The 23,377-nt window shown below is 35.6% G+C and overlaps 2 protein-coding genes across 3 annotated transcripts in view; one reads left to right on the top strand and one right to left on the bottom strand.

The window, feature by feature from the left end:
- Positions 1-2,567, top strand: part of MFSD14A (major facilitator superfamily domain containing 14A) — a 53,811-nt gene extending 51,244 nt beyond the window's left edge. For both annotated transcript variants that reach the window (XM_001372092.5, XM_007485027.3), the window contains one exon: positions 1,369-2,567. In XM_001372092.5, the coding sequence (XP_001372129.1) occupies positions 1,369-1,575 (207 nt within the window). In that variant the 3' untranslated portion in view covers positions 1,576-2,567. The remainder of the gene's footprint in view (positions 1-1,368) is intronic.
- A 424-nt stretch (positions 2,568-2,991) lies between these two features.
- SASS6 (SAS-6 centriolar assembly protein) overlaps positions 2,992-23,377 on the bottom strand; it is a 39,757-nt gene continuing 19,371 nt past the window's right edge. Inside the window, exons 9-17 of the mRNA XM_007485222.3 lie at positions 19,471-19,665; positions 19,285-19,374; positions 19,025-19,204; positions 18,623-18,704; positions 16,560-16,696; positions 12,001-12,129; positions 8,493-8,587; positions 5,329-5,423; positions 2,992-5,221 (exon numbers count right to left, since the gene is read on the bottom strand). Coding sequence (XP_007485284.3) covers positions 5,127-5,221; positions 5,329-5,423; positions 8,493-8,587; positions 12,001-12,129; positions 16,560-16,696; positions 18,623-18,704; positions 19,025-19,204; positions 19,285-19,374; positions 19,471-19,665 — 1,098 coding nt within the window. The 3' untranslated portion in view covers positions 2,992-5,126. The remainder of the gene's footprint in view (positions 5,222-5,328; positions 5,424-8,492; positions 8,588-12,000; positions 12,130-16,559; positions 16,697-18,622; positions 18,705-19,024; positions 19,205-19,284; positions 19,375-19,470; positions 19,666-23,377) is intronic.

Raw genomic sequence — 23,377 nt, forward strand, 5'->3', positions numbered from 1 at the left:
AATCTTTCTGCTCATGTGTTTCACCATATCCCAACTTTTATCACTTTAAGGCAGATCATGATTCAGTATGCTTATGTTTAGTGATCAGTTGGGGAGACTAGTCCCCCAATCATCATCAGGGGGGATTGTAAATTTTAAAAGTCTCCATCTTGGTATAGCACCCCAAAATTGTGCACACCCACACTACACGGGCATGTGCTAGTCAATGACAAATCAGAAATAACTAACTGCCCACCTGGGCTGTCCTAAGCCAAGCTAGAGCCAACCATTGGCATTTGTGAGACACAGGAAGTGAGGTAGGGAACAGCCTCTGGAATTCGCTCACTTCCTGTGGAGAGAGCTAGACGGCAGTGGGTGTTAGGAGCTTGGACAGGGAGGACGCCCACAGACAGCTTTCCTTCAGATCGGTCACGTGAGTTAAGGACTGATTCTTTCCACCTTGGCCCTTTGGGCCTAAAACTCCCTCTGCCTTGGTCAGAGGTTGAGTAGCCCCTTTCCCTTTTCTCTTCTCTCCTTCTCTCCCTTTCCTTTCCCTACTCCCATTGTGATTAAACCTCCATAAACTCCATTCTGACTTGAGTGTTTCATTTTAGGAATTTCATAAGTAAATTCCTTGGCGGCCATTGTTCAATATTACAACAATCTTAAAAAGCTAAATTTTCACCATTACAGTCAGTATAAATAGTCTCCAAGTTTCTTCCCAACTTGGAAAATGAGCTCTGGATCTACTTGAGCATTCAGGTGACTTAAGAACATTTGTTAAGTTTTACTATAGGTGCAAAAAATAATTAAATCTTTACCAAGTGGGTTCTTTGTTCAGAGCATAAGTTATAGAGCTAAGAGAAAGACAGATCTATACTTAACATTCTTTTTTCTTTAAACACTAATTTTCTGAGCTGTTATGCTTGATCTGCAAACATGGAAATTTCGTGTCCTCTTGCATTTAGAATAATCTAAATATTTTGGATCCTCTCTCACTCCTCTCTACCTTCTCCCCTCCCTTCCACAAGACTTGCCCTGAAACGGAAAAGTTTGATGTTATTTTTGTGTTCACAAAATACCTCGTTTTACCTCAAGAATCCCACCTTCAGCTATAATACTGAATGAAAAATAAGATTGAGTAATTTAGAGTGACATTTTTATCCCCTTGTGTTTTTTTCAAAGGTAAAGGCTTCATACCAGAATCTATGAATTATAGCTCAGCATTGCCTTCTCTCTTTTAGGAAGGCTTCTATAACAATCATCAGACAATTAAGAATTAAAGGCTAAAACAAGAAGTGGCAACCCCCTAATTCCCACAAAAGGGAAGTTTATGAACAGACAAAACTTTCTTTACAAAAATCCTAATTGTTTTTTTTTCTTTCCCAGAATTCCATCATTCCTGGCCCTCCATTTCTCTTCGGAGCCTGCTCTGTTCTCCTAGCTCTACTTGTTGCCTTGTTTATTCCAGAACACACCAATTTAAATGTAAGAGCTGGCAGTTGGAAAAAACATTGTGGTGGTCATAGCCATCCTCACAGTCCACAGGCTCCTGGGGAGGCCAAAGAACCATTGCTCCAGGATACAAATGTATGACAACAAACATCAGGAAAAACTTTTGTCAATTCCAAGTTCTTGGTTTTTCACCTGCAGTTCTGGATGCATATTCCATTTCCATACAAATTTCATTTCTTATGGTTGTCTTAAGAAATTTATCTGCATGAAAATAGAACTCAACAATTCTCCAAAGATGTCACTTTTTAAAAAATCTTGTTTCACACCAATCTTTTGCCACTAAACTTTATTATAAAGCCGTAAAGTTTAGTTTTGGAAAAAAGAAAGTAGATCTCTATGAATAATCTCCATGACATATATGCCTTTGCATCCATTTCCTTAAGGTGTTGAGCTTTAATTCTATTTATGCTGAGTCTCAGTGAGACACTAGTCGGTAGCATAGTTGTAGACCCAATTATTTTAATGTTGTAAAATCTTGGGTCAAATAATTCAAAGCCTTATGCACTAAATAAGGAAAAGGCAAAACATTCTGCATTTTTTACTTTTTTAATTTTATTTTTTACTAAATACAAAATCATGTTTTAAGCTTGCTTGCAGAACAGTAATTTTTAAAGAAATATATAAGTGCATTGGGGGGAGGTGGGGCATTGTGTAAAATAGTTATCAAACCATTTGGTATTTAAATGGGTGAGTGTTTAAAGCCTCCGAGACTTTTATAGGCTCAGGCACAACTTTCCAAAAATAGTTTTCATATACCACTGTTGTTTTGATGTTTGCATAATCACAAGGACCTCAACACTTGAATACAGAAACTATAAATTATACAATAATCTGATAGTCTTGAAAACGTCAATGTGATATCTTTGTATAGATATAGTGGCCTTTCAGGATTGTCATAGTAACACTTTACAAAGCTAATGCTTGTCCTAAATTTTCAGGACCTTAGAAGAGAGCTTTATTATAATAATTACTGATGTGAATTTCTCTAAAAGTGTATATTTTTGTGTCCAGTTACATTATTTAAGAAATGTTACTTTGTATAAATTGTGTATAAAATACTGTATAGTTTAAAATTTTTTGTCTGTGGTTATTGCTTAATTCCCTTTTTAACTTTGGCTATGATTGATTACTGTTAATGAATTTGAATTTTTAACAAAATTAAACCACTGTTGTAGTACATGTGTGTTATATATACTTTAACAATGTATATACACATATGTATACATATACATTATATACATATATTTGTACTATATAAAGTTTTCAGCATTTTCTCATAGAATGTGTGTAATATCGTCTAATCAGTATGTGTCATTAAATAAAAACGTGTATATACTGTGTATCATTGTACATATATTGTTGGAGTGTGTGTGTGTCTTCTATGAAGTGAAAATGCTGAAAACCTCATGGTACAAATACTACCTCATTTCCCTTTAAAAGCTTGGCTTGGCCATTCTCAGTATTTTATACATTAAACTTTGGACATATAGCACTAACCCAAAACCATAAACCATTTTAATATTTCAATAACATACATTAAATAAAACATTGATTACAAAGAAATGTACAACTTTTACACTGCAAAACAAGTGAAGAGTTTAAGAGGTAGAACAGAGTAAAATTACTCAAAAGTGTACATATACCCAAGACAAATTTCCAGTAAGTAATCGGTATGATTTCTATTACCAGATTTTTTAAAGTAAGAACATTAAAATTTTTTTTCTAAACCATGCTTTGGCAAATCTTACTAGGCTGCTTTCATCTTTAAAGTTAAGGGGAAAGAAAGGGCTGAATTCCTTTATACTAATCAAAAGGCTGCTTAGACATGTACCCCAATGACTAATTTCACTACTCAACCTTCACATTCATTTTATAAATATGTACTATACAATTATTTACAACAACATTCTAAAGTTGCTTTCAAAAAAGATGCTTCATAATCTGTATCTCAATTCAAGTTGTAATATAGTATGTCACTATCATGGTATCTGGAAGACTAGCATTGTAACTGAAACCTAACAACAGCTCAACAAAACAGGAGAATTGTAGAATTTTTTAAAAATCATAATTGACAAGCTGCATTTTTTCTCAAAAGGGGTGACTATACACTGTAAGCTAATTTTGCCCTAGATCTTATAAAGTACAGGAAGACTCAAAATCCTGGATAGGGCTTCAAAGCAGTATCACCTAAGATCCTGGACACTCCTGAAAAATGTGTCACCTACTGATGCTGGCACTTAATAATGTATTTATGTGTCAGAGGCAGAGAACTCAGAGTCTGTCTAGATAAGGTCTGAGTGCCCTCCCCTTCACCTTCTTTATTCTTAGCATAATAAAACGTGTTATTTCAGTCAATAACGTGTTATTACTGATTTGACTGTTCATGAACCTGGGTGACTTTAGAGCCTTATCTGCTACACCTTCTCTTTGATGTTTCTTCAAGGATTGTTTTACTGTCTGTGGTTCTTGCCTTTATAAGATGTTACCAGCTTGAATTAAAGCACTCTCATTTTACAACCAGCTGATGAAGTCCTTCTGACTCACATCTTTCTCTGGACTCTCATTTTCCCTCACCCTTACCTGAGGAACTCCTGGTCTCGGTTCTGCCCCCCAGGGGGGCACCTTACATTTATGTCTCTCAACCATGCTAATTCTATGTTTTTAAATACTAGTGCATAATAAAACACTTAAGCCTTCATGCTTATGAATTAGGATTTCTCAATTATGTAAAATTATCTGAAGGATTAACTGCAAAGAAGGAATGTTGAAGTTGGAGGAGGGAAGGAAATGGAAGAAATAAAGCAGTCCTGAGACTTTAAATATTTACGCAAAGGGCCACTTGATAAAAATTTCAACTTAAAGAAAAAACTTGGCAGATACAGGATGGCACTGAAAATTCTTTGTTTTAGATGACATTTCACCCTGATCTGGTTATTAGCTTTGTAATGCTGTCTAAGCCAGTAGGTTAAAAAGAAGTATCTTTTCATTAATAGCTAACTAGGTTTGGAGAGTCACATGTGCTAATGAATCAACTACAAGAGCTATTTTACTCAGTTGGCTAAATTCATAAGAATTACACTGATTTCTTAATAATGAGATTAATTCTAGCAAATCTTAGAATAAGGTTCCATTATAACAATCTTTATGAATTATACATAAAACTCTTTAATTTTCTATTAGAAAACCAGCAGGCTAGTTGTACTCCTAAGAATGTTTCCTATTTATTTTCTAGATAAGGTACCCCCACCTATAGGAGAAAGTTATCCACATTCTTTAATTTTACATTAAAACTGTTCTCATTTAAAAGGGTTATGATCTTCCACACTTATTTCCACAAAACACACACAGCTGCTACTCAAAAATGGTACCAAGACTCCTTGAAAGGAAAAGGCACTAAATACTTCATTACCTGGAAAATCTAGACCATGGTCAAGGCCCAAATTTAGTTCTTGCTTCCATAATATTTCTTTCATAGAGCCAAAATAATATCCTTTTGTAGGATTAGAATATTATATCAATAGTCACTTAGGTCAAAGTTATCTCGGATGAATTTATATTGTTAGATTAAGAGTTGATCTTCAACCAGAACCACTGCCATTCTCATACTTCACAAAGCAAAACTGAAGGTTTGGTCACTGTCCAGGGAAATACGCTGAAGCTACAGGAGGGAGCACTCCAGGTTTTGATGAGGCTTGTAGAGTTGTTAAAGGGCCATCCTTCTGATGTTCTATAAATAATGAGGAACAAACATTAATTTTCTGACTTCATACAGATAGGAAGTTTTAAAAATCACACTATTAAAAAATGCAATTTAGAAACGATTAAGATTCTTACCTATATTATTGAACAGGTTTTGGCTAAGTCCTCGTAATGGAATGCTATCTTCTCTTTTTTTCAAATATTTGGCTTCCAGGCCCAAATTTTCACCACTTAACAAAAGGGGGGAAAAGTACTTTTAATAATTTTTTACTTTAACAAATCATTTAGTAAAGATTTTCACTAAAGTTTGAATTCTTTTAAGGTAGACGGTTTTATGTGAAGAGGTAGCTTTTATGTAATTGGCTGGACAATAGGAAATTAATAATGAAAAAAGACATCAACAGGTATTAATACCACTTCCTACAAACGATGAAGCAATAGAATAAGGTCTACAAGGAGTTGTCCAGTGTCCTGTGAGCAACACTTGATTAAGCCAGTTGGTAGGCACAGTTAGTTATGAAACTATATGAAGTTTGGTGGAATACTGAGCAAATAGTGACAGAGGGTAACAAGCTTATTGACCACTGGCCAGTCACAAAGTCATTGAACCTAGATCAGAAGAACCCTAGGGCCTAACCAGCTAGCCAACCCTCACATTAAAAATCTGTTGTACAATAGCACAAATGGCTATCCAGCTTCTGCTTGAAAGCCTGCAGTGAAGAGGAACCCACTGCTTCCTTGGCCAATCCAGTTTAACTCTGGAGAGCTCTGTTAAGGAAAAGAGCAAGATGAAATGTGACTCATTGCTGAGGGGCCAAACAGAACAAGTTAGTTCAGTCATTCATTAAAGTACTTGAACACAATTATCCCATTCATCCAAAGTGTCCTCCAGTCTAATATTGATTCCAGAAGAGGTGATAAACACATCAATATAAAGGCCACATAGAATAAAAGTGCCAGGGCAGAACTTTGTGGGAAACAACCCACAATTGGCGGTTAGATGTGGATAATGATGCCAGCAAAGGTGAAGAGTCAATTATGATAAGAATCAAGAAGTATCGCAAACATCTAGAGAAAGGATCTCTAGAAAGAGAAAGTCAACAGTGCCAAATATTACAGAGAAGTCAAGAGAATTATGTGACCATACAAAATGTAAAGGAGATCCTAATAATTCTCCAAACTCTTTCAAAGTTCCCCTTCCCCCAGCATTTCTACTGCCTGACACATACCCCCAAAGTATTTTTTTAAAGGGAAAAGACCCATACATAGAAAATATTTTTAAAGCTCTTAGGTTAAATGAATAAGCATTAAATGCTTACCATGGACAAAATACTGCTAATGCAACAGTGCCACCTCAAGAACCTTATTCTAATGAGAGAAACAACACAGGAATCGGCTACAAGTAAGACAAAAGGTCCCATAGTCCTTAGGATATAATGGTCAAATCTTTTTGGTTAATGGTTAATCTTTTGGTATTTCTACTAATAAAAACATCCATTTCTGATGCTGACACATTTGAATTGCCTTTAAGGGCTCTGATAGTGAGAACTTTATTTTCCAGGTCTTCAGTAGCTGTGGCTTCGGAGGAGGCAGGAGTTAAAGCATCCATAGAAACAGATGCCAGGACTCATCTCCATGGGGGTGGTTGGCTTTCTAAGATGCTGGCTATGGGGGCTAAACTAGAAGAAAGGTCTGGGGTGCTGCCACTCCTAGATTCATTAGGCTAACCTGATGCCACATTTTGATTTGTTTCCTCAACCTCAAACTTTCATGTAACAAGAAGATGATAATGAAAGCCATATTAGCTTAGTTTGCCTTTGTTACCAGCCCTGCTGGTCTAAGTGGAAGCATCACTCAAATTATTCCCTCCCCTCTGCAACTGCTTGTACCTTGAAATTGTCACATATCATATTCCACCTGTGTAAGGTGTCACATTCTAGGGAAGGAAATAAAGGGCCCAATCTCTTTCATATATGTGAACCTATCAAAATTGTTTTTATCTCATTCTGAAAGTTCTGTCATTAAAAAGCTGGCCCACCTCGAAAACCCTACTGATCTCCAGCAGATCATCCTGCCAATGTGTCGCTACCTTGACATTTTTAGTATTTTAAATTTTCTTTGACCAGAGTTTTGCCTCATTAATTAAGGTAAAAGCTCAAAGGAAAGAAATTTTCTTCTAAAAGGTAAGAAATAGGCTAGCTTGGGGACCAAGAAATGGGAAAATAGCTAGAGAAAGACTTCTACCTTGTTAGAAGAATCCTTATGAAAAAACTTAGATGGAGTCTGATCTATATAGATGGGGGATGTTCCCACATTGACATGACCATAGACACAAAATCATGTCCTTCACTCCTCTCCCCCTTGATTCTAACTCTTGAACTTCTTTCTGCCCTATGCCCCCACAGCCTTCTCACCTTGAAAGATGCCTCTGCTACTAGGCAACAGCAGCCTTATCCCAAGATTCTTCCACTCTTGCTGGTTTTTCCCATTTTGCTCTCAGTCAGTATTAAGTGGCTACTACTATGTGCTAGTCATTGTGCTAAGCTAAGCCCTGAAGATAAAAAAAAAAAAAGAAGCAAAAGACAATCCCTGTCTTCTGGAATCTCACATACTAAATGAAGAAGACAATAGAAAAATAAAGAAGCTAAAAAGGGTAAGGTGAGGTGGACACGGGATGAAGTCCTGGTGATCTAAGGAAATGAGTATCGGAGTTCCTGAAGATAATTAAGTCCAGGAAAGTAGTAGAGTGTGGGAAATGATGGCCCTGTGGCCCCTTCCTCTGAGTCTGAGTGGTTGATTCCTGGAACATTGATTTTAGAGAAAGGCCCAGGCCAGTCATGTTTATTCTTTTCTCTCTTTCTGTCTCTCTCTTTGACTCTTTCTTGGTTTAATCCTGATACTCCAGACTTTTGTCTCAGTCCTTTTCCCAACCACACATATATTCAGCTTCCCTTCATGTTATCTTCTCCTATCAGAATGCAAAACTCTTAGAGGTCTAGAAGACTTCCTTTCTATTTGTATTCCCAACAATTAACAAGTGCCTAGCATAAAGTAAGGGCTTGCTAAGTGGATACTCAACTATTCCAGAAAAAACAAGATGCCCTAGTATTTCACAAATCTTTCAAAGGCAGAATTAAGTTAAAATACTAGAAACCATTCAACTATTTACAGTTAATCAGTCACCAATAACTAACATTCAAGAGAAAGATGGATTTACATTTAAGTTCTCAAACTCTTGCAGGAATAAATCTACAAAATTTACTTTAAAAATTTGAATTATATAATAAAAAAGTATTTACTTTTCTTTATCAGTTGAACGAGGTATGTTAATAGATCCTCCTGAAGGAACATCTCCTGAAGTATTTGTTTTTGCAAACTGCAAATTAAACTGAACCTGGTAAAAAACAAAACATTTCATATTTTAAGCTATGAAGCTAATAGCATATTGCTTTAATGCAGGTGTTTTTCTCCTAGAACATACAACTTGTCTTTCCTAAAGCATTCCCATGTCTTCATATATGTACAGCGAAATTATAGTTATACTTTTCTCCCTAAGCTGTACACAAAAGGTACAAATGTAAAATAGAGATTTAAAACACCAGAATTATATTACAAGTCCTTAAAAAAACCACAACAAAACTCCAAGATGAGATTATTAAACTGTTAGACTTCATCTACCAATCATTCATCTAAATTGCATGGTTAGATTCAAGGTAGCTTTTAAGCCTCAGTGGAATTACCTCCCAAGTACCACTACGCTTCACTTAACTGTGAGGAAAATATTGTTCCCATGAAACTAAAAGTCCCCTTGAAGGCCAGTTGTAATCTAGAACTAGGATAAACTGTTTCCATCCTCCAGACTGCTCCTTTTTATTCCTCTTAATAAAGCTAGCTTGCTTTGTTTAAAAAAAAGTGTCCCTGCCCTGACACTCAATCTTTTTCTCTAACCCAATTTTGTTGAAAAGTGTAAGGATTTCTACACAATAAGCATGCTTTATCTTTGAATTTGATAGTTGAATTCTACAAATGAACTGTTGAAGTCAAAGCCAAAAGCAACCAAGTCTGTTTTACAGGTATGCTTTCTTAGATCTCAAGAATATTATACATTTCCCTCTACAAACCCAGACATTTTGTCCCTGGATCATGCTGCAAAGACTATATTCCTTAATTCTTACTATTTTCTTCAAAAGCTTATTTTTTTCCCTACCAGTTTCCCAATCCTTCTGCTATTTCTATTTATCACCATAAGTGAAAAGTATAATCTTAAACATGTTTATGTTAAATTTCCTTTCAGGATGAACCAGTTTCTATAACAAGTATTTATTAGCCATCTTCAGTTGACCCCATATTATGGCATTTGGGAGAGAGTTACTGCAATTGGAGTCAGAAAACCTTAAGAATAAATCACTTAACTACTTTTTAACATCTACTTCATCATATAACAGTGAGAGATAAATTAAGTACTTTGTAATCATCAAGAATTACAAAAACATGTCACTGATTATTTTTAATTAAGTCTGACTTTTTAAAAATCATTTTTCTAGGTCTTGGACATGAATAACTGTTGTCTTTTTCTTAGATCACAGACATCAAAGCTAGAGGTCTGAATGCAGAGGCAAAATTGGCCTTAAAGATGTCACTGAAATGAGGAAGGTGAACCATATTTTATGCATGTTTGGGAGAGTGGAACAGGATAAGTCAAAGGGGACAAGATCCCATTGTTTGTTTATACTAAGCAGGCATAGTCATGTGAGGAAAACCAGGAACCAGAATTGAGAAATACCAGGGAAGGCATTTCAATGAAAATCAATGGAAAGAAGGAAGAGAAATAATTTTGTCACTCAAGTATACTAAGAATACCAAGACACAAAGAAAAGTATGATGAATGACTTGAATCTACTTGGGTCTCTCTACCAAAATAAAAGGGAAGCTAGATGGCATAGAAGATAGTGTCAGGCTGGGAGTCAAAAAGACCTAAAACAGCATCAGACACTTATTAGCTATGTGACCCTAGGCAAGTCATTATACCCTGTTTGCCTCAGTTTCCTCATCTATAAAATGGAGCTGGAGAAGGAAATGGCAAATCACTGCAGTATCTTTGCCAGGAGGTGGAAATGATGGGAACTTTAAGAAGTGATTACTATGTCTTAAAATTTGTGACCGAAAAGGTGAAAACAAGGCACAATCTGAGATGTACCATAGACTAAGGAATAGCAAGGTATCAAAGGGCTCAAAAGGATAAATATAATCCTATAGGCTAAAGCTTTACAAAGGACATAAGCCAAGGAAGGCCTCTTATCCTCAGATACTGGTGCAGACTCTCATCACCTCACACTTGGACTACGCAGTAGGCTGTTGGTAGATCTTGCTGCCACAAATCTCTCCCTACTCCAGTTCATCCTCCATTCCGTCACTAAAGTGATTATCCAAAAGCGCAGGTTTAACCATGTCACTCTCCTACTCAATCAACTCCAGTGGCTCTATAACATCACCATTATCAAATATATAATCCTGTGTTTTCTCTGAAAGCTTATTTGTATGTATGTTTGCTTGTTGTCTCCTTCAACAGACCATTCTGGCATTGGAGAGTAAGGGCTGTCTTTTGCCTCTCGTCGTAGCTCTTTTGCACATTGGTGGTGCTTAAAAAATGCCTCCTGAATTTTTACAGGTATGAATTGAACTAGAAAATTATGGGAGTCCCTTTTGATTGTGAAATTTTATGATTCCATGATCTTCTTTGCCTTCTTTAAACTTTATTTCTATCAAAAACTCTTAACATTTCATCCCTATGTTTCTTATTAATATTTCAAGTGTATCACTAGCATAGTGAACTTAAAATGTTGTCTTAAGTAATTTGTTTTTATTTCAAAAAACATGTACAATTTAATTCATCACAATTTCTAACACAAGATTTAGTGACTGACCCTTGAAAAAATTATTGCTACAGGATGAAACAAACCCCTGCTATGTTTAACCTCTGCTCCCAACAAGCCATACAATTAAATAAATCTTGTTACTTTAAGGTCACACTTGGCATATCTTCAGAGCAGGTGATTCTAGTATATCTTGGTCATACTTTGGCTATTTGGTTAAGCTCCCAAAAAGTTGCATGTAAATTAAAAGTTTAGATAATGAATCAAAATGTCAAAGGTACATTTTCAAAGGAAAAATTTGGTGATAAAAATCACTTAAGCATCTCAGTATTTGGGGGCAGCTGAGTAGCTCCGTGGATTGAGAACAAGGCCTAGAGATGGGAGGTCCTAGGTTCAAATATGGCCTCAGACACTTCCCAGCTGTGTGACCCTGGGCAAGTCACTTGACCCCCATTGCCTAGCCTTTCCCACTCTTCCTTGGAACCAATACACAGTATTGATTCCAAGATGAAAGGTGAGGGTTTTTTTTAAAAAAATCACAGTATTTACTTTAAAGAACAAACATCCTTCCGTTGCCAATGTACAGTGAGTTTTTTAATTCATCCTATTAACCTAGGCAACAGATCTCACACACTCACACTCACACACACACACATTGAATGCATAAATATGTTTTTAAATGTCACACGGTCAGTTCTCATTTTACTGGGAGTCCTCTTTCCATGGAATGCCTTATCTAGAAAGGTGTTATTAGGCTTTAGAATTATAACAGCATTTACCAGCTTCTAGTCGATATAATTCATCTTGTTAAAGAAGCCCAAGAAGAAACATTCCAGTACTGTTTAAAATATAAGAACTGTGCTATGGTCTTCAATTCTGTTTTTTATTAAACACAAAAACCTCCATCTAATTATTAGTGAAATAAAATGGCTACCTTTGGTCCAGAAACTGGATGAACAGTGTTCTTCATGGCTATAGAATGAGGAAAGGTACTGTGATAAGTAAATGTAGAAGGGACAGTATAGCCAATTCCACAGTTTGGAAGAGGTAGTCTGTTATCAAGCTAAAAAAAAAAAGTAGAAGGCAGGAAATTATCATTAAGGGAAAAGAAAAGCTATAAATTGTATTATTACTTAATATTACTTACCCAGTAAGCAGAATTAGCAAGTTGTAGAAATAATAGCTAGTATTTTGAAGTCCTTTAATGTTTTGCAAAGTGCCATTTACATGGGGGCAGCTGGGTGGCTCAATGGGTCAAGAGCCAGACCTAGAGATGGGAGGTGCTAGGTTTAAATCTGGCCTCAGATACTTCCTAGCTGTGTGACTCTGGGCATGTGACTTAATTCCCATTGCCTAGCCTTCACTACTTTTCTGCCTTGGAACCAATACACAGTACTGATTCTACGATGGAAGGTAAAGTTTTTTTTTTAAAGTGTTTTTACATATAAATAAAGTGTATCTCAAATCTTAGTGCAGTTTTAAGGTTCTAAAACTAAATAACAAGTAGAGGTAGGTGCTAAACTCATCCCTATTACAGATGAAGAAATTGAGGCTCAGAGGTTAAGTTAGTTGTGGGACATGCCAATAGTAAATGTATGAGGCAAGATTAGAACTCAAGTCTTCCTCCCTCCCAAATTCACCAGTATATCCACTATACCACTTATATGACCCAAAGAATAGCAAGATACATAGTTTACCCTATCTATACCCCAAGACCAAGTTTTAGGCCAGTGATGGCAAACCTTTTTAGAAATCATGTGCCCAAACTGCACCCTCAGGCTGCCTGTGAACCCCCAAATTTCCCCAGAGAGCAGGGGGAGGAAGTGCTCACACTGGGCAGAGGCAGGGCATGTGTGCCATGAGTTTGCCAACACGGTTATAGGCTTTAAAGTCTAGCCTAATCTACCAGTCTACAATGTCTGGCTCATTCCTTAATCCAGAATAGCTCAGAGAGAAACCCAATACCCTATTGTAGGTAATTATACAATTTAACTGATTGTCTTGTAACTAATTTACACTAGTTTTATTGTCATTAGATATTTAGTTTCAGCTCTTTTCTCTAAGGAATGAAATATTTTGTCTTGTTTTCCCCTTGTTAAAATTTAACTTACTTCACTTAAAACACTTAAAAAAAACATATACTAATATCTAATTATATAATCATAATCATTAACATTTCATCCTTCCCTATGCCTTACTACCATCTATCCTAACTATTATTTTAGCTTTAACCTCTCCACTTTTAGAGATTATCAAAATCTAGCTCCAGTCTTTCCTTCTAGGCTCTTTTCATGTTATTCCTTTCTAGGTATTTGTTATAAGGAGTTCTTCTAGGCTCATTCTGTCTCATTAAGAGCAGAAGTTCTATCTTATAGGAAGTTTTATTAATCACTGTTTGCTTTAAGAGACAGAGCAGATAGCTCTTGCCCTCCTCTGTCTCTTTAAGAGGCCCTCCACAAAAGAGGAAAAGCAGTTAGTTCTGGGGTCCAATTGCTCTGACTTTCTTGGGAGAAGAGTTGTTGCTGGGTCATTCTTTCAGACAAACTAGATCAGTTAAGTGTTTTTTGAGAGAATTACTTTTGAGAGTTTGGGAAAGTTAAAGTCTGATTCTGGAGAGCTTTTCTCCTGAAGGGAGGTGCTGTCAGAGGGACTCTGTTCACTCTCTTTAACTTGGGAGCAGGGTCTTATCAGTGTCTCTCTGCCAAGAGATTCTGTCAGTTATATCTGACAGTTTGATTTCATATTACTTTAAGGAGTTCATTATCACTTTAAGGTTCATCAATAAGCATAGATTAGTTAGATAGAGAAATATTATTTAAAATAGTGAGAGTAAGCTTAAGGAGGTCTGCTCTGGCAGAAAGACACTGCAAGAAAGCAGTTAGATTTAGGGGGTTTTATTTAGATATTTTAGTATATGGATTACGAGATTTACTATCCTTTCTTACCTCTTATTTCCTATCCCTATCTCTCCTCATAGAATAAATTGTTTCAGTGGTGTACCAAACTGCTTTAGGCCTTCTAGCCACTGCCTACAACATAGATTTACCAGTAACAGCCTTAGTTTACCAATAACAGCTTTAGTTTACTTATATAACACATTCCATATTCCAGCCAACTGTTTTTAAAGGGAAATTACAGTAAGGTCCTAAAAGCAAATGTAACCAGTTATTTTAGGCCGGAGTGGGGGGCAGTTATTAAGGATACAAAGAAAATTTTAAGGTAGTTTTCTACTCAAGACATTTACATCCTTGAAGAAACAAAGAACATTAAATTGAGAAGGGAGAATACATTAATAACTGCATAATCAGAAATATTTCCTAGGGGCAGTGGAAAGAGCATGGGATTTATAGTGAGAGGCTCTAGGTAACAAAATCCCTTATTTATTTTTATTCCCTGTATAATCCTAGTCAAAACCTTTAACCTCTCTAGGCTTTATTCCCCTTAACTATAAACTCAAGGGGATTGGACTAGCTGGCTTCCCAGGAACTTTCCAGCTCTAAATCCATGATCATACTATGCTTTAAAGAGACTGTTCTTGAGATGGGTTTTGGATGAAGCCAAGGAGTTCAGTAGGGGAAGTTGAGGAAAGAAGACAGGCATTTAAAAAAGCCTCTTTAAAGGCATAGAAGAGAGAGATAGAATGTTGAGTTTGGAAAACATAGAGTAGACCATTGCATACCCAGTAAAATGTGGAGTGTATCTAAAGGAGCAACATGAAAGAGGCCTAGAAGAAAAGGCTAGAGACAGACTGTGATGAGTTCTCAAAGTAGAAAGACTGGAGGTCACCAAAATAATGAATAAAGAAAAGTCAAGGCAGAGATGAAATTTTAAATGGTTACGATTGGATAAGGCAACTACAGAGTTCATAAACATGGAAGTCAAACACCTGGGGAGAATAAGATCAGTACAACCATGTTTTTGTGGAATGGAGATGACAGAAGGAAAAATAGGGAAAACAGAATATCTGAGGAAATATCAACATGTACACTGAAATTCTCTAATATGAAGGAAGGAATTGAGATAGAATTCAGTGAGAAAGAAGAATGCCTGATAGGTTGGAAGATAACAACCCAACCCCCCCCCCCCCCAATATGAATGGGATGATAATTTTGGATTAACTGGAAAGGAGAGATTGCTGAGTGTTGGCTACAGAGGTAGAAGTGGCAATGAAGGGAAAAAACGTATTCTGACTGTACTACTAATGAAGGGAAGGAGGGGGCAGAATAGAAAAAGGTATGACCAATACAAAGAAGGATGGCCAAGGATGCAGGGTCACCTGGATCTCGGGGGAACCAAAATATGAAATGAGCAAGAGAAACAGAGGTCTATAATGATAAGCTTGTTAGACGGAAATTCCAGGGGAAATGGTAGAAAGGCAGGCATACCTGAAGTAGGATGTTAGGTTAAGGTAGATGACTAATAGGACAGTGGGATCTGGAGATAAAGATAAAGATTTGTTCTTTGTAAACCATAGTAGGATTCAGTATTTTAGGAATTCAAATTCCCACAATTCCATAAGCATTAAGGATCTACTATGTACCAACACTGGGGACATAAAGACAAAAAAAAATGAAATAGTTCCTGTCCTCAAAAAGTTTGCATTCTCCTGGAAGATTATTTTGGTAGTTAAAGGATAGAGCTGAGAGAGAAACTGCAAGTTGAAACCCTTATTGAATTATTTTAATTGCACTATTGTGAAAGACAATGCAGGCCTAAAATAGGATGATGGCCATGCAAGTGAAGAAAAGAATAGAGATATACAGTGGAGGAAGAATTCTTAAGACTCATCTATTGAACAGATATTGGAGATGAAGGAGAGTCCAAAATGACTGTGAAGTTATGAACCTGGATAAGTGTAAATATGGAGATGAACAGGAAAAGGAAAAATGGCCAATGGGGGAGATGACAGTTTATATCAACAAGGAGAAGAGTTCAAGCACCTTTGATGAATTCAAATCACCTGGCCCAGATGAATTTCATCTTCAAATACTGAAAAAACTGGATGTGACTGCTGAGCCACTGTCAGCTACATATCAAGAAAAATGGAAGAAGCACTAAAGGGCTCAACAAGGGTAACGTCCTGATTTTCAATGGAAAAGTGATGAAATCTGAAAACTAATGGATGACGACTTTGATTCCTGGGAAAATTCTAGAACAGCTCAATAAAGAGATGGTTAGTGAGCATCTAGAAAACGATGTAGTGGTCACAAAAAGCTAGCAATGACATCAGTAAAAAGAGATCCTTAGTAAGAGGGTTACTAAAAGGGTAGATCAGAAGATGAGCCGAGCAACTGATAATATAAACAACAATATTCTTATAGGAAAAGATGTTTATGTAAACTTATAATACAATTAGATAGATTTGAACCTTGCTGAATAAACAAACCACAAAAGTATTCATTAATGTAAACTTGGAAGTTTCCAAGTAAAAGTGCTTAAGGGATCAGTGTTTGACACTATCAGGAAAGTTCTCTGATATTAATTTAATCTTACCATGTTCGGATTAGGAGAAATTCCACTTCTGACAGTGCTGTTGCTAAGTTGAGCAGGTGAAGTGGTGGAGGGTCCCAATAGTTCTTGCTTCCTTACTAGCTGATTCTCATTTAGTTCTTTATTTAGCCATGTGATTACTTCATTAAAAAAAAAAATTAAATTCAAACATTTGCCCATCCATTTTTATATTTCTTTCAAAAACACTTAAAATTTATATTAAGCTTCAAAATAATCTTTTGAATTGGGAAAAAAAAAACATTGCCAACTCTCCTAATGTATAAACAAAGATATATAGGATCATCTAGATTTTTCCAAGTAAAAATGTATGTTCTGATTTGCTGATCATGTGGAGGTCAGCTTTTACCTACAGCTGAAACTTGTAGCAAGTTCAGTCAGTCAGTGAATAAACATTTCTTAAACGCTTACTGTGTGTCAGGCACTTGTGTTAAGCACTAAAAATATAAAAGTAAAAGAAAAGTCCTGCTTTCAAGTAGCCCATACTTTAAATGAAGGAGAAAACATGCAAACAGTTATGTACAAAAAAGCTATCTTATAGGATGAAATAGAAATAATCAATAGAGGGAAGGCACTAGAATGAGGGCGATCATGAAAGGTTTCCTGGAGAAGAAAATAGTTAGGACTTCATAGAAGCCAAGAGACAGGGGATAGGGAAGATAGACAGAAAAGAGAGCATTTCAAGCACGGTGCCCAGCACCAAGAGATGGTGGAGTGTCTTGTTAGTGGAACTGCAAAGAGACCAGTGTTACTAGTTTGGAGTGCTTGGTGGGTTAAAAGTATAAGAAGTCTGGAAAGCCTGGGGTGGGGTGACATGTAGAAAGCAAGATATAAAGGGCTTTAAAGGTCAAACAGAAATTTATATTTTATCTTAGAGGTAGGAAGAGGAGCCAATGGAGTTGAATGGGAAGAAAGTGGGGTATTGACAAGTTCAGACCTTCACATTCTTTGGAAGCTGTCTTTTAAATCCCCCCCCCCAATATCTTTTGTTTTTATATTTCCTATCTTCCCCAATATTTCCCTTCCCATTCCTTCCCCCAGAGGACTATCTCTTCAAAGAAAGAATTTTAAAGGGGGGTGGAGAGATCACAACTTGGTATAATCTGTAACATACCTGTATCATACCTAAAGTATTTTCAAAATAAACATTATTTCAAATCCTAAATTTAAAGGATTAAATAAATTTCTAAAAGAAGTATTTCTACAATAAAAAGTAAAGAAATACCTATGGCTAGGGAGATCAAAAGTGAGAAAAGGAATCACTCTTAAATAATCTCCCTACACAAAACACATCTAGATGCCCTTACTTACTGACATTAAAGGATTTAACAAATATTAGTCACCTGACAATGCCAAGAAGGCAGTGACAAAAAGTATTGAGATTATAATGAAAGGAAGAGTCTGGACAGTTTCCAGATGTGTTAGAAAAAAATTAGAAAATTATTATTTCTTTTGACTCCTTTGTAAAATAAAATCCAGAATAAAGAAATTGACTAGGAAAAAAATTACATGATTTTATTTTAAATTTTAATTATCAAATAATAGTCAATACTTTTTCACTTACTGGACAAATATTTACTGAAATACTACAGTGTACAAGTAGTGACAATGGAATAACATACAGTCTCCATTTATAAAGAGTTTAGGCTTACAAGAAATGAAACAGTGAAACAGAAGGTGGAATGTAAGGTAACACAGTGTTTTAGGAATCCAGAAGAAGAGAAAAGGAATAGAAGCTCCATGAAGAACACAGCATTTAAGCCAAGTCCCTAACAGCAAAGTGAGAAATTAGTCTGCATCTAAAAAGGATATTCCTCCTATAACCACATATTAATTTTTTAATTTTTCTGTATATACCCTATAATACATGTTGTTTCCCCTCAGAAAATAAGTTCCTTGAGAGCAAATAAATCTAAGTATAATCTTCATGTACAAAAGAGAACTGGAAAGACTGTTTTTAAAGTGGCATAGGAGTGGATCCCTAGGAAACCAAACCTTAACACGACATATACATATATGCATTAGCTATTTTCATTCAACAAACTTACATTTTTCATTATTCTTCAAAAGCTGTTTGCTCTCTTCAAGTTTTTGTACTGTAGCTTCTAACTGTTCTTGCAATTTGCTTACCTGAAATATTTCAGTATAGTTAAATCATGTATAAGAAAAATTAAAATGTAATTCAGAAGCTAAAGAAATTATCCCAATGAAGTGATGAAAAACATGAAGACATAATGTATGCTAAGACAAGATAACTGGCTTTTCAAACCAAAAGGGCAATTTCATTCTTTCTAGGTTGGTTTAACTTGAATCCAATCATTCTTCTGTAAGAAATATTTTTAAATTCTCCAACACAGAATTTCATGACTAACAACTACTACAATTTATAGCACATTATCATTAAAATTTTTCATAAATAAAATTCAGGAAAATTATTAAATATTAACTACCTCTTGCTCTTTACTTTGGAGAGCTTGTCCAATATCTTGTACCTCCTTTTGTTCTTTTTTCAATTTTTCTTCCCTTTCAGCCAGTAGTTTTTCTTGCTGAATTGTAACTGTATTCTTCAGTTTTAATTTACTCATTAGTGTTTTCATATCACCTTGTAATTTCTTGATAATTTCATTTGCCTGTGAAATAGTATCATCAGATACACTTCTGAACTTAATATAATACATAAAAAGTTCTCTTAAAACTTCTTAAAACAAACCTTAAGAAGTTCAGCTGATAATGATTTTATTGTAGTTTCAAGTTTTCCCAGCTGTATTCGATTCTTCTCTCCATTTTCTTCCAAGGCCACCTGAATTTTAAAATATTTAAATTTGAGCCCCTTGTGCTCCTTGAGAAACATATAATTTACTAATGTTTATTAGTAGAATTTTTTTTAATACCGTACCTTTTGTTCCTGAATGGTGTCAAATGCTTCTTTTGTTCTTATAACTAGCTGGTCTTTATCCTTGATTTCCTGTTCCAAAACAGCTACCTTAGTTTGAAGCTGATTGATGTACTTCTCTTTTTCATGACATTCAACATCAAGGGTAGAATTCTCTCGTCTCAAAGAGAGGACTTCTTGCTTAGCCCTCTGGCACTCCTAAAACACAAAGATTATAAATATTTGTTGATTCTAATTAGAAATAACAAATTTGAAAACATAAATCCCTCAAAAGTTTCTAACAAGCAATTTAAGAGATCATAAAAAAAACCTGATGTAATTAGGTTTATTATAAAAAAGAATCCTTACAATTAAATTAAGGAAAAGGCACAGAAATCTGCCAATAAGTGTGAATAAACTAATAAGACTTTTCTTTTTTTCCAAACCCTTACCTTCTGTGGCAGAAGAATGATAAGGGCTAAGCAATGGGGGTCAAGTGACTTGCCCAGGGTCACATAGCTAGGAAGTGTCTGAGGCCACATTTGAACCCAGGACCTCCTATAATAAGACTTTTCTTAGGAGACTATTATTTCAACATTAAGCAACTTTTGAAAACCTAACATATTTATCTGGATTAACTCACTTTTTATAATATTTATTTAAACTTTTTTTTTATCATCAAAACAAACTTACAGGCAAAACAAATTTCCACATTGGACTTGTGCAAAAAAAATCTATACCTTATTCTGCACTCTGAGTCCTTCACCTTCTATTGGTAAGTGGATGAGATGTATCATCAGTCCTCTGGAATTATAGTTAATAATTACATTGATCAGGGGGCAGCTGGGTAGCTTAGTGGATTAAGAGCCAGGCCTAGAGATGGAAGGTCCTGGGTTCAAATTTGATCTCAGACACTTCCCAGCTGTGTGACCCTGGGCAAGTCACTTAACCCCCATTACCTAGCCCTCACTACTCTTCTGCCCTGAAACCAATATTCAGTATTGATTCCAAGATAGAAGGTAAGGGTTTTTTTTAGAAAATAGTAATTGTTATTATTATTACATCGATCAGAGTTCCTAATTCTTTCAAAATTGTTTACAATATTGTTGTCAATATATAAATTATTCTCCTAGTTCTGCTCACTTGACTGTATCAGTTCATACAAGTCTTTCCATAACTCTTTGAAAATCTTTTCTCTCATTTCTTATAGCACAATAGTATTCCATCACATCCATACACTGTACTTTGTTCAGTCATTCTCAAATAGGCACTCCCTCAGATTTTCATTCTTTGCCACCTCCAAAAAGAGCATTATTTTTCTATGTTCTTAGTTTATCTTTCTTAAGCCTAATAATCTTTCCCTTAACCTACACTAATTCCTTTTTTGCCCATCTCCCCTTTCCCTTCTATTTTCCCACTGAAATTTATTTTCGTACCCAACAGTGGGTATAGTCTTCTCTCTCCTTTGACAAGTTCAGATGAAAGTCACATTCAACTGTCAGCAGTAACTCTCTACCCCATCTTGTCTGTATAGAGATCTTGATAGATGACTCATAATTGAATAGTGAGCAACAAAAGGTGCTCCAATATAGTTCTAGGACATTCATTTGCCCTGGTACATAGCCTCTCCTGATACCGAAATGTTCTGCACATGGTATTCCTGGCCAGATCTCATCCCCAATGTCTGAAGACCTCTGTCTCCCCCAGTGGGCTAGAAAAATAACTCTCTATGACTATTTCCCTATCATGACTTGGCCTGGTGCATTTTCTAGATCTGTATGGAGTAGTGGGGGTGGGAGGCAGAAACTTGATGTTCTTCCTATATTCTGACATCTTGGCATTGCTTCTCAGTAAGAAGTATTTGTTACAACACAATCACAATTTCAGATTCACAAAACAATTTCCTTATATATAAAACAACCTTGTAGGAAAGGAAGGAGTACTGTTATCCCCATATGATAGATGAGAAAACTGAGTCTCCAGAAGATTGTGACTTCTAGCTCCCTGAGCAGAAAATTGTGCATCAGCAGGAAAATAAGAGTCTCTAATAGTACTTTGAGAGATAGCTTTGACTCAGTTGTTAAGAGCATTGAGTGCAGAGTCAGGAAAAAATTCACTGGATTCACCAGGGAAGGAAATGGGCAACTGCTCCAGTATCCTTGCCAAGAAAGCCCCATGTATAGCTATTATAGTCCATGAGGTCACCAAGAAGAAGACATAACTGAACAATAATAAATGGTGGTTTAAAGGTCTTCTAGATTATAGAAACGGCCAGGAAATTAATTTGAGGATAAATTTAGGAGGCCTTGAGAAGTTGAAGGAGAATAATGAAGGCTAGAGCTAAAGAAAGACTCAAGTGGTAAGAGGGCTCAAGGAAAAGACTCCACAAGGAGGGTCTTGACAAGGAGAAACAGAGAAAACACCTGAATTACAGGAGGAACTTAAAGAGTGAAAAAATCAAAAAGATAGCTGATTAATAATAAAACAGATTAAAAACCAGGGAAGAAGGTAGGGAGAGAAGGTAAGGGATGTTATTATGGGCATCAAGGAGTTCCTAAGGTGATCACAGGTATTCTCCCTCACAAACTTTCTCTTATATTTTTTTTATCTTTACATGTATTTATAAATGTACTTCTTATCTCTTCTATTAGAATGTAAGCAGTATTTCATTCTTTGTATTTTATACCTAGCACTTAAGACATAGTATGCATTCAATAAATGCTTTTTGATTAGAACTTCAGGAGTTGAAGAACATTATAAGAAAACTGTCACTGGAACTACTAGGAAAAAAATAACCACAAAGATGAAGTATCTCACATTCAAGAGAACAGGGATAATTTTGCAGTAACATGAATTCATTATGCTATGTTTACAGCTCTGCCATGGACAAGTGATTTCTATGTTTGATCAAATAAAGGGCTGATGTCCTAAAAGAAAAGCTAATGAGCCTCAATGAATACTTTCAATTGTTAACTCTCTTTTTAACTTAACTGTTAAGTCTCCAAATTAATAGGAAGAATAAAGTGATCTTTTTCATTTTTTTTAAGACAGTTTCAATGTGAAAACAAAAAAGCATCTGAACTAATAAAAGGGAATTCTAATTCTAACTAACTCAGGAAACTGGAAGGTGGAAGAGTATTAGAAAAGAGAAAAAGGACTATAATCTTTAATAAAGCTTATAAATAAATCAAAAAGTTAATAAAAAAGATATATGAGACCTCTTCCATGAGGAGGACACCGGAAACTAAAGAAGCAGCTCTTTTTAACTCCATGACACAATACTATCTGTAGAGAAAATCCAGGAAGGTCAGAAGAGACACAGCAGTGGTGGTTAATAGCTTTTAGTTATCAAATACCAGAATAGCTATTTGTTGATATATTAATAACAGAAAAGTCTTCTTCTACCATACATTGTATCTGAGAGAATTTCCAAAGACTTTGTTAAAACAGATGATGACCACCCAGTTCTCATGACTGACATAGGAGCATATGCTGTACCAAAGATCATGAACTTTGGGGCAAGATTCTGAAGACCAGAGCACCATAAGTAGTGTTCACATCACTGTTACATACTGAGGACAAGTGATGCAGAAGAAAAAAATAGATATGACAAATGAACAGCTAGTTAAGATGATGTCTGAAAAAATATAAGAATAATAGATTTCTGGTCAGGGATAGAGTATACCTAACTCTTTAACGAGTAGGAAAAAAAATTTTGTGTAATTCAGTGCAAATCTAATTAAAAGGACTTTTCCACTGCTGACTTGAATGAAGGAAACCTAAAATAATTTAGTGACTAGGTTGTAGGAAAATTCTGTGGTACCAATGCTGTCCAGAGAGCTATGCAATCCTAAGATCTCAGATTTAGAGAAGAATCTTGAGTACCTAGTCTAACATTCTCATTTTTATAGATAAGGAAACTTAAGCTCAG

The sequence above is a fragment of the Monodelphis domestica genome, chromosome 2 (assembly GCF_027887165.1).
Source record: "Monodelphis domestica isolate mMonDom1 chromosome 2, mMonDom1.pri, whole genome shotgun sequence".
Taxonomy (NCBI): Eukaryota; Metazoa; Chordata; class Mammalia; order Didelphimorphia; family Didelphidae; genus Monodelphis; species Monodelphis domestica.